The sequence below is a fragment of the Calidris pugnax genome, unplaced genomic scaffold (genome assembly GCF_001431845.1).
Source record: "Calidris pugnax isolate Ruff unplaced genomic scaffold, ASM143184v1 scaffold106, whole genome shotgun sequence".
Lineage (NCBI taxonomy): Eukaryota > Metazoa > Chordata > Aves > Charadriiformes > Scolopacidae > Calidris > Calidris pugnax.
This window is the reverse complement of record NW_015090824.1, coordinates 498,221-508,807: the sequence shown is the minus strand read 5'-3', so window position 1 is coordinate 508,807 and position 10,587 is coordinate 498,221. Positions and strand designations below refer to the sequence as shown.

The following is a 10,587-nucleotide window of genomic DNA, read 5'->3' as shown; positions in this document are numbered from 1 at the left end:
CGCCCCCTCTCAATAAAGCTGCATTTATGAGATACATTTTAAAACAGCTGCTTCTTTTATTATGTTCACATATTCTTATATAACTATTTTTCTTTCCTTTTTGAATTTAATAAGCACTTTGAGGCAAATGTTAGGAATACTTAGGGGAAATACAAATATCCTGGGATTAGCAAATTTTTAAAAGAAGGCAGGACTGAAATAAAAAAAAAAAGCCAACAAAAAAACCCCCCAAACAAACAGCAAACAGCAGAGTTGAACAGCTCAGCATAAATACACAGTATTTGTAAACTATTATTAAGGCACTCAATTGGAAAAGAACAATTACAGGAGGGAGAGGACAAACACGTCTACTTTTGCTCATGCAATAAACGCGAAGGAAGTCCATGAGCATCATGGGTTTGGCTACGAAACCCCTGGAAATGGCAACCAAGAACAATTACAGGAGGGAGAGGACAAACACGTCTACTTTTGCTCATGCAATAAACTAGAAGGAAGTCCACGAGCATCATGGGTTTGGCTACAGGACCCCTGGAAATGGCAACCAACCCCTTGGCTTCCAGAGCCCTCTCCCGGGAGAGCCGGGGGGTTTGTGCGCGGCAGAACTTGGCAGGCACTCACCAAAACAGGAAGGAAACGTAGATGTTCGGTTAACGGAATTTTTCTGAGTTTATTCAAATCTGACACCCCCCCTCACCCCGCCCCAGGTTCTTCCCTTGGCCAGGGGAACAAGGGGAAGGGGCTGCAGCGCTGAGAAAGGTGGGGGTGTAAATTTAGGGGGGAAAAAAACACCAGGTGAAGGGATCAGACTGTGCTGGGATGGAGCCTGAGGGCAGCACTGCCAGGGGAGAGGCTCCCAAGAGGCATCAACCAGCCCCGGGGCATCAACCAGCCCCAGGGCATCCCCTCTGCCCCCCGTTTCCACCCCCATTTCATAAACCAGAACCTGGGTGTAAAGGAGGAGAGTGAAGATGATACAAACACAGGGAATTTATTGCTGATCTGGACTGTGCCCCCGCGCAGCAGCGGGTGGAGGGTATTTCTGTCCTACCCCTGAACACAACCCGGCGTTTTCTCAGCCCTAAAAAGCAAAAAGCTTGTGCACATTTTCCAGGGTCCCCTCAGGCGGCAGCTTCTGCTTCAAACCCACCCTCACAGGTGAAGCAGGAAACGTGCCTTAAGCTAAAAACACCACGTTTAAGACTTTTTTAAGGAGGGACATGTATTTACTGATCACCAGTCCATACAATTCCTCACACTGTCGATATAAAAATAATGTGGGGTCTTCTGCTGAAGGAAAAAAAAAAAAAACAACAAAAAAAAGGTAAACTCTGGGCGTCCTGGACAGTAAAACACGTGTCTCCCTTTCTCAAGACTGTGGATTTTTGATCAATACAGACTCTGAGAACAACTGCACCCAGCCCTGCTCTCCCTCACCACAAGGAGGGGATTTTTAAGAATGGCTTTCGATGGAGATCTTAAAATGTGGGAGAGCTCATGCTCACAGCCCGGCTGCTAAAGGAGCAAACCCATTTATTTGCCATCCCTGACCCCCAAGATCTGTTTGACCCCCAAGATCTGTTTTGAACCCCGAGCCTGCTTCAAACCACCACCCCGAAGGCACAAGCAGCCAGAGCAGTTTCAGCCGGGACTGGGAGAGCCCCAAGGTTTGGAGCGTGTCCCCTACACGCTTCTCAAGCCCTTCCCCTCCTGACGTGGCCAGAGCATCTTGCACAGAGCAGCTCCTGACCTGGCTGCCCCAAATATTCTAAGAAAACGTGCATTTCAAAGAGGCTGGGTGAACTGCTGTGCCCCCAGCATCACCCACCACAGGGCAGCAGGAGGAGGAGGAGGAGGAGGAGCACACGGTGATGCTGCTCTGTGCCTGGTCCCCAAAAACCAGCCTCCAGCATGGGAAGGGACACGTCTCCTTGGCCATGGTCACTGCAGGGCAGGCAGCACCATGGGCACCTCGCCGAGGGAGGGCACAGCCAGCCCCCCTGGTGTCCTCCCTGCAGGTCATGCCTTCCTCCCAAAGGAGATCTCACCCACACCTTCATCATCCCACTCTGGAAGGAGCCCGTATTTCTGTCTGACCGCTCGCCCCGAAGGATGTGCTCTCCTCCAGAGCAGGATTTATGCCTCTGTCACCCCTGCAAGAGCTGGGACACGTACACCCGGGCTCTCCCCGCTCGGGGGCCACCCAGCCTCCTGCCACCCACCATAAATAACCCCTTGGACTTCGCCAGCAGCTTCCTGGGCTGCCAGCAAACCCAGGGACCGCTGGACCAAACCCAGCAGCAATAACCACAACAGACACACGGGCACCTACTGGGATGTCAAACACGTGGGACACCAGAGCTGTCCCTCCCTGGCACCCCGTGCCACCACCAGCCCGATGAAAAGTCCCCAACACAGGATCCACGACACCAACACAGCATCACACGAAGCTTCACTGGGGCCACCGACTGGCCCAGCTTGTCACTAGCACTGGGACGTTATCACAAACCACCACGACAGCAAAAAAGCCACCCAAAGAAGACACGCTGCCACCCCTCAGCCTGCGACAGCGACACAGCCTGGGTGTCACCTGCAGGAGACCATGATAAGTCACCCCGTCAGGCAGCGAGGAGGGACAAACACCAGCAGGTCACGGAGTCACCACGAACACAGCTCAACACTCCTTCACGTCACAGCGGGGTCACTCGGGGCAGGAAACTCTCTGTCTCCAAACTCCTCCAGGGCTTTACAGGTAACATTAAGGGACCACCTTCAAACAACAGTAAATATTGTGGGAAAAGCCTTTTTTTTTTAGAAAAAAAACCCCAAACAACCACCAACAAAACAACAAACCAAGACTAAAAGTCAGCAAGAACAGAGGTAGTGTTCATGTCACCATTTTAAGGAGTTTTCCACAAGTGCCCTCATTTAACTAGAGACTTGTGTTTGTTCTGTAAAAAAAAAAAGTCATGACTAATTATTTTGTTGAGTCCTTGAAACCGAATATTTCAGCATTTTATATATATAGATAGATAGATAAATAGATACAAGTATCTATCTATATATACACACACACACAAAACCACGTTACTATACTTGGCAGACAGTACTAGGAATAGCATCCTGCGGGACAACAGGCAATTCACACACAAAGTCCTCTTCTAAGCCATGCAACACATTTTATTTTCCCTTGTGCCATCCATCACGACTGACCCATCATGGTTTCACGTTCTCCCCGCTCGGAGCACAAGGAGGGGAAGACGAGGTGGCATCAGATGATAAAACTGCATCGGTGCAATGAAGAAATGCCAAAAAAAAAAAAAAAACCCACCCCCAAATCCATCCCCCTCCCCACAGAAGGCATCAGCTTTTGCCCATCCAAAATGTGTTCTTCAAGTTTCCGAGCGCTGGCTTCGCTGCCAGTTTGGAGGGGACGTCTGCGCTCCTCAGCGTGGCCTGTGGCTCACAGAGCACAGAAGACTCACTGGAAACGGCCTCTTTTGAGTCTGTTATAGTTGACACATCCATGTCACTCGATAAGTCCTCGGAAAAAAAAAAAAACCCACCCCCAAATCCATCCCCCTCCCCACAGAAGGCATCAGCTTTTGCCCATCCAAAATGTGTTCTTCAAGTTTCCGAGCGCTGGCTTCGCTGCCAGTTTGGAGGGGACGTCTGCGCTCCTCAGCGTGGCCTGTGGCTCACAGAGCACAGAAGACTCACTGGAAACGGCCTCTTTCGAGTCCGTTATAGTTGATACATCCATGTCACTTGATAAGTCCTCAGAGGACAAGTTAAGACATCCCAGCTTGGCGAGAGAATTGGACCTTTTCAGAGGAGAAGACACAGTCAAACCGGCCAACCTGAGCCGGGTCTCGATTTCCTGAGTTCTCTGCTTCACCAGCCCGGGTTTGCCCCTCACGCTGTGGATGCTGTCACTGCTGGAGCTGCGTGTCAGGTTGGAGCTCCGGGAGGAGGAAGGGGTGTAGCAGATGGTCTTCAGAAAGTCCTTGGTGAAACTGCTGGTGTGCTCCAACCGACACACGAGAGGCGTGGAGGTTTTCTGAGAGATCCCCTCCAGGACGCGTTTCACCTCTAACTTCTCCACGTCGTTTTCTTCTTCGGGGATCAAGGGCGCGGGGCCCAGGAGAGGCACAAGGCCGTGATGAGACATCAACTCCCCGCTTCCCTCCACGACACCAGAGTCCACTCTGCTCAGGGGGCTCTCTCTGAGCAGCGACGAGGCCTCCGAGGGCAGGCTCTTCAGCCGCTCCAGCTCTTTGGTGTGTTTCCTGACCAAGCCCGCTTTCTGCAGCTGAATGAGGGACTCCTGATGCTGCATCAAGTAACTGGTTGCACTCGGCTTTTCCAAGTCTTTGCTGAACAAATACTTCAGATCCTTGGTGGGTTTCCCATCTTTTCTGGCCAGAGACTCTTCTTTAACCAGTTCTGCATTGAGGAGGCTCTTGTCACAGTGCGAGTTCCTCCTGGGCAGCAGAGTTTTGACCGGGGTTTTTGGTGCATCTTTTCCTTTCTCCAAAACATGTTGATCAAGCGATTTACAAGCTCCAGCCTCCAAAGCACCACTCCCAGCCGACAGAGGAAGGGCAGCCTCCATGTTTTTAGTTCTGATTCCTTCCTCCGAGTGTGCCTTGCTGGGCAGGTGGTCCACCAAGTTGGAATTGAGGTGGGAGAGGAGGGCTGGCTGCGTGCAGATGGTGGTGGTGGTGCCACGACGCGTGGTGGTGGGGTTCAACTTCTCACACTGCTCCCCAAAAGAGTCAGGAGACAACCCCGCCGAGGAATACATGCAGTCGGTGCAAGACTGATAGGAAGGCTTGACTTTGCTGAGGATCCCAAACACGGCATCGTGCTGCAAGAAAAGAAAAGAGGTACAGATAAACGCGCAGGGAACAGGCCATCAGCGATCAGCAGCGCGAGGCACAGACCACAAGATGTATTTACAGCCCAACAGATTTGAAACAAAGCCCATTTCCACTTCTCTCAAGGCCCTCTGGCAGGAAGAAAAGGCACGCACTTTCTCAGCAGACAGTATCTCTGATGGAAGAATACCTACCCGGTCAAGCGACGGTCACGCAAGCAAGTTGCCCAGAGCAGTTTACAGGGCACTCACGTGTGTGCGCTCTCTCTCTGGCATCTAAATCCATAGCTTGGGCAAGCAAAGCCATGTTGAGAAGCACTTCGAAAAGGAAGAAGCTCATCATGGAATGAAAGGCTTTATCCAAGTCAAATGAAACTGTGCTATGAAGATGAGAAGAGCAGTTTCACTTGCAGCAGAGTCAGCCATGCTAATCACCTACATTTCAACTCCATACGCACCTCAAAATCCTCTGGGCAACTCCTTTTGCTGTTGTTGTTATTCAAGTTCTCTCTATTAAGCCTGCTCTCCTCTTTGTGCATGGACAAACGCCGCTTCCACTTCTCCATTGGATTTTCCTCCCTCACACCATCCTCCCCTGGGTCCCCGGGGCCCAGCACTACCCTTCCCTTCCGGGGGCTGAAGTCCAGTTTCTTCTTCACCTCCTTTTCAGTGAAGCTGCTCAGCTCTGCCAACGGCTCCGCCGTCTCCAGGGCTTTCACTGGCTCCACCAGCCTCCCCTCAGGAGGTGCAGAAGGAGGTTGTCCCACCAACGAGACAGCGCGTTGCGCAAGCGCATCCCGCTCCAGCTCCTCCACGTGGAAAAAGCCCTCCCTGTCACTGGGGATCTTGTTCTCCAGCAGCGTGTCCGAGAGGCGATGGAAGCAGTAATTAAAGCCCACAGACATCTCCGTGCCAGCGCGGTTGTCCAGGTACGCCGACTGAGAAGGTGTGTCCAGGTCGGCCAGGCGGTTTTCCAGATCGATGTCTAAGCTCTCCAGTAAGAAGTCACCCGACCCCGTGGTGCCATCTGTGTTCTGGGGTAGGTTGCTCTCCGCCTGCTGCTTCCACAGCTTATTGTGGCGCTGCTTGCTGAGGGGAAAGGACAAAAGACACAAATGACCACCTGTAGGATGCTCAGTTCCAGGAACATCTGTCCTTTTCTATAACCTGGAGCTGAAAGGCTGAACGTTGGGCCCAGCCTGGCAGTTCCACTTGGGCAAAACCATCTCTAGCATCAGGATTTTCACAGAATCACAGAATCTTCTAGGTTGGAAGGGACCTTAAAGATCATCTTGTCCAACCGTCAACCTAACTGACAAAAATAGACACCCACACAACAAACAAGGAGCATCATCACTAAACCAGACCTCCCAGCACTACATCAACCCGTCTTCTGAACACCTCCAGGGATGGTGCCTCAACCCCCTCCCTGGGCAGCCCATCCCAATGCCTGATAACCCTTTCAGTGAAAAAATTTTTCCTAATATCGAGCCTGAGCCTCCCCTGGCGCAACTTGAGGCCATTTCCTCTCGTCCTGTCACCTGTGACTTGAGAAAAGAGACCGACCCCCACCTCTCTACACCCTCCTTTCAGGGAGGTGTAGAGAGCAATAAGCTCTCCCCTCAGCCTCCTCTTCTCCAGGCTGAATAACCCCAGTTCCCTCAGCCTCTCCTCATAAGACTTATTCTCCAGACCCCTCACCATCTTTGTTGCCCTTCTCTGGACCCGCTCCAGCACCTCAATGGCGTTTTTATGGTAGGGGGCCCAAAACTGGACACAGTACTCAAGGGGACGCCTCACCAGTGCCCAGTACAGGGGGACAATCACCTCTCGGGCCCTACTCGCCACGCTGTTCCTGATACAGGCCAGGATGCTGTTGGCTTTCTTGGCCACCTGGGCACACTGCTGGCTCATGTTCAGCCGACAGTCGACCAACACCCCCCATTTTGTCCCTCCCACTTGCCCACTCCAGAGTCCCCTGGCCCAGCAGGTTCTCAGACCCATGATGGGAAGAGTCCCTCAGAGCAGCGGGGACACAGAGCCCTCTGTCAGAGCAAAACACCCTGAACCAACATCTCTGCACATCCCATGGCACAGTTCCTGCTGAACCAGGGTGAAAAATTTCCCTCCTCTTCCCCCAGCGGAGCAGCGGCCAAGCAGAGTGTGCAGAAACCCTTATTAGATACAACAGCACTTGCAGTGAGAAAGACTTGTGATTGGCATGGTCACCCAGAACCGCCAGTGACTTGCCTCCAACGCTGCTCAGTTCAGTTCTGCCTCATAAAACAAGAACAATGTTTTGCTGAACAGAACTTGGCTGCTGAGAAACAGCAGAGAAGCCCTCACTGAATTAACCCAGAGCAGATCTCCCTAGAAGACAGCTAATTTCCATCCAGGGAGGCCCAGCACGGGAAAGGTTTAGAAAAACACAATTAGGCTTCTGCATTTGCCCTTCTGAAGACCCTTCAGACTGCAGCACCCGCACACTCTGGCACTGTCTTTGAGCAAAATGTTGGCAGAAGAACCTACTGTTGGTTCTTCAACCAGAACCACACGTGAGGTTGCCTCCTTTATTCCCCCCAAGTCACTTTTCCATTCCTCCCGTGGCCTCACCTTGCATCTAAAATGCCTTCATATTCCAAAAGCTGTCTCATGAAGCCTGCGTTGGGCCTCGCGATGCTGCGCTTCTGCTTCACATAATTATAAGCCTTTTCCAGCGACCAGCCAAACTCCTTCATGGCGTACGCGATCACAGTGGACGCCGAGCGGCTCACACCCATCTTGCAGTGCACCAGGCACTTGGAGTGATTCTTCCTGCAGAAGGACAAACAGGAAAATCTGTCTTTTCGTTCTGGATGAGGGATAATGGTTTTAAACCGAAAAAGGGGAGATTGAGATGAGATGTCAAGAAGAACTTGTTTGCTTTGAGGGTGGTGAGAGCCTGGAACAGGTTGGCCAGAGAAGCTGTGGCTGCCCCATCCCTGGAGGGGTTCAAGGGCAGGTTGGAGGGGGCTTGGAGCAACCTGGTCTGGTGGGAGGTGTCCCTGCCCAGGGCAGGGGGGCTGGAACTCAATGATCTATAAGATCACTTCCAACCTAAACCATTCCATGGTTCTATGGTCATGGTATTGTTACCATTTTATATGCTAGAGGAACAGTACTTTGTCCTCCCGACCACCCTAACACCATGGCTCAGTAGGTGACAAACTCTTTGGATTAAGGGGGCCACAATAGGAATCTCTCTCCAGAAAAGTTGGGAGTTGGAGAAGGGAAGCCTCAATCATGCCGCCATTTCAGAGACCACCATGAAGCCTCCTGCCTGCCCGAGCCCTTGGATACAGGGATAAGGGGGATGAACTCAGGTGTAAAAGCCCAGCAGAGTTTGTCTGAGGAGACAGTTGGGACTAATCCAACACGGACACGTGCTGGAGCATTTCCAGAACTTCTTGAGAAGAGGAAACGTCCTCGCTTCCTTTTGGAAGCAAAACAAAATAAGAATAATAATAATAAAAAATATCCCAGGCCAGGAACAGGTTAGTGTCAGCACAGGAAGAGACAAGGTACGGGGAAGTTCCAGGGACACAGAAAACTCCTGGCAAAAGCCCCGTGGCCTCCTTCTGCCGTGGTGTGGCTTTGGGGAGGGCCCAGCTCTGGCATGGGATGGGACATGGAGGGTGCAGCATCACAGCCCATGGCTCAGAGGTGCTCTCACACCAAGTCCCATCTCCCAGCCCACTCACTTGGCCTTGTTGATGAAGTGATAGGCCTCATTCCAGTGAGCCAGCAGGTCTGTGGTCTCCTCGTCGTACACTCGGATATTGTGATACGCGAACAAACCGGGGAAAAAATTATCAATTTCCCTGGTCACATTCAAAATGTAGTCGATGCTGTAGAGAACACAGAGAAAAATAAAGTTCAACCGCCGTGGTCATGAAAAGGGAACTGATACACGTTGTGAAGTCCACGAAATCTGACACAACACAAACTGTAAGATTTTATCTACAGCCCTAATCCCGAACCCCCGGGACACGCGGTGACACAGGTCACACATGACCTGTTCAACCCATCTCCCACCACCGGTCTGTCCCATTCAAAGCCTCAGGACCTCGGGCACAGGAGGGAGAAGTTTATTTCACCCCAACACTTTGTAACCTACTCGAACTCCTCACTGTGTGCCCCACACAGTTTTGGGGGTGCTGGGAGGAGAAAAGTGCATCGGCTGCAAGTGATTCATTTGGGAAAGAGCTGGGAAGAGACCCCGGGAGTCACAATTTTCAACTGCAGGCTCTAGCTGCAAAACCATCCTTTTCTCATCTTTCTGACCAAAACCATGAGAGTCACGTGGCATCTCTCGATTCCTGCCAAATATTACAGCAGGGATTACAATGTACCCGGGGAGAACGAATGCCCATATTGATTTATTACCTCCTATCATTCAGACAAATCAAGGACACAGGATATTTGTTTCAGAATTTGTCCAGCTTTGACTTTTAGGCACCACGTATCAAGATGCCTTCCCCGTAGATCAAAAGTATTAAGGGGCTGGTTGATTTACTTGTACAAAGATGTTCAGACATCTGTTCCCAAGGACTCCAAATTAAACATTTTCGGTCATGCTGTTGAGCAATATTTTGCAGTTTCTCACATCAGGGTTGGTGTACGCCTTGGGCAAGCAGCAAATATTTACATGCAAAACTCTTACTTGGGCCAAAAAAGCGTGAAAAGGAACTCAAGCCAAGAAGCGGCGCGGTGATGAGAGCGTGGTGAGAGACAGCCCTGCAGCTGCCTGTCTGGGCAGGTGAGGTGGAGATTGCTCATCCCCAGGAAGTTCTGCTCCATTTAGATAGAGAGGGGGGGCTTTTTATTTTTTTTCCCTGTAATATTCGCTCTTCTGCAGCCTGCAGGAACTCACACCTGACACAACACTATGGATGGCCGTTTCACATTCGGCTGCTGCACATTGAGGGGGTTCAGAGATCTCAATGTACTTCACAAACCAGAGTTTTTGTTATTTCCACTCTACGTGTGATTGATAGAAATGAGGCAGGAAAGATTTCTCAACCAAAGTCTTGACAGTAAGCTACCCACATCGCTGGGAATGGGCCCAAACTCATCCCTACAGTCTACAAACATCGTATGTCACCCCAAAAGACCTGAATGTAAATTTAAGGCAAACAATTGGAGGTTCCAGAGTCTAAGGCTGGTGTTTGAAAGGTGCAGTACTCACCCCGAGCCCTGCAGCTCCTCCAGGTTGGAGGCGTTCCACTCGGACCCCTGCAACAGCCACAAAACACAGGTTTCAAAGGAGCCCAAGACCCTCCCCTCTTTCCTGAAGTTCTACAGCCCCCCAGCCTCACAGAAATATTGGTAATAACCTCTGAAACAGCAACACAGCACCCCTGCAGCCAGCACAGAAATGTCCTGTCCTATCCTGAGCCCACAGGGACCTCCTGAAGGAGGGGACAAGGGCATGACATCCTCACCTAGGGAGCTAGTTCTAGGCCACCGTGGGACAGAGCACATTCCAAGTCACTGTCCCCAGCCACTCTGGATTTTTAACCACAGAGATTAATCATCTTCTTTCCCTGCACTGTTTATGTGTGGCATGGCTGGAATCACAGGTACATGAGAAACCAAATCCTGGAAGTTATGGGGTTGGTTACATCTTGATTTCCCCCCCATACCTACAAAATGGAAAGCTAAAAAGGGTT

At 51.2% G+C, this 10,587-nt stretch overlaps 1 protein-coding gene across 4 annotated transcripts in view; it reads right to left on the bottom strand.

Moving 5' to 3' along the window:
* Positions 1-3,551: 3,551 nt before the first annotated feature.
* SSH1 (slingshot protein phosphatase 1) overlaps positions 3,552-10,587 on the bottom strand; it is a 33,109-nt gene continuing 26,073 nt past the window's right edge. For all 4 annotated transcript variants that reach the window (XM_014940037.1, XM_014940039.1, XM_014940036.1 and 1 more), the window contains 5 exons: positions 10,104-10,150; positions 8,617-8,763; positions 7,490-7,690; positions 5,335-5,965; positions 3,552-4,867 (listed from right to left, as the gene is read on the bottom strand). In XM_014940037.1, the coding sequence (XP_014795523.1) occupies positions 3,596-4,867; positions 5,335-5,965; positions 7,490-7,690; positions 8,617-8,763; positions 10,104-10,150 (2,298 nt within the window). In that variant the 3' untranslated portion in view covers positions 3,552-3,595. The remainder of the gene's footprint in view (positions 4,868-5,334; positions 5,966-7,489; positions 7,691-8,616; positions 8,764-10,103; positions 10,151-10,587) is intronic.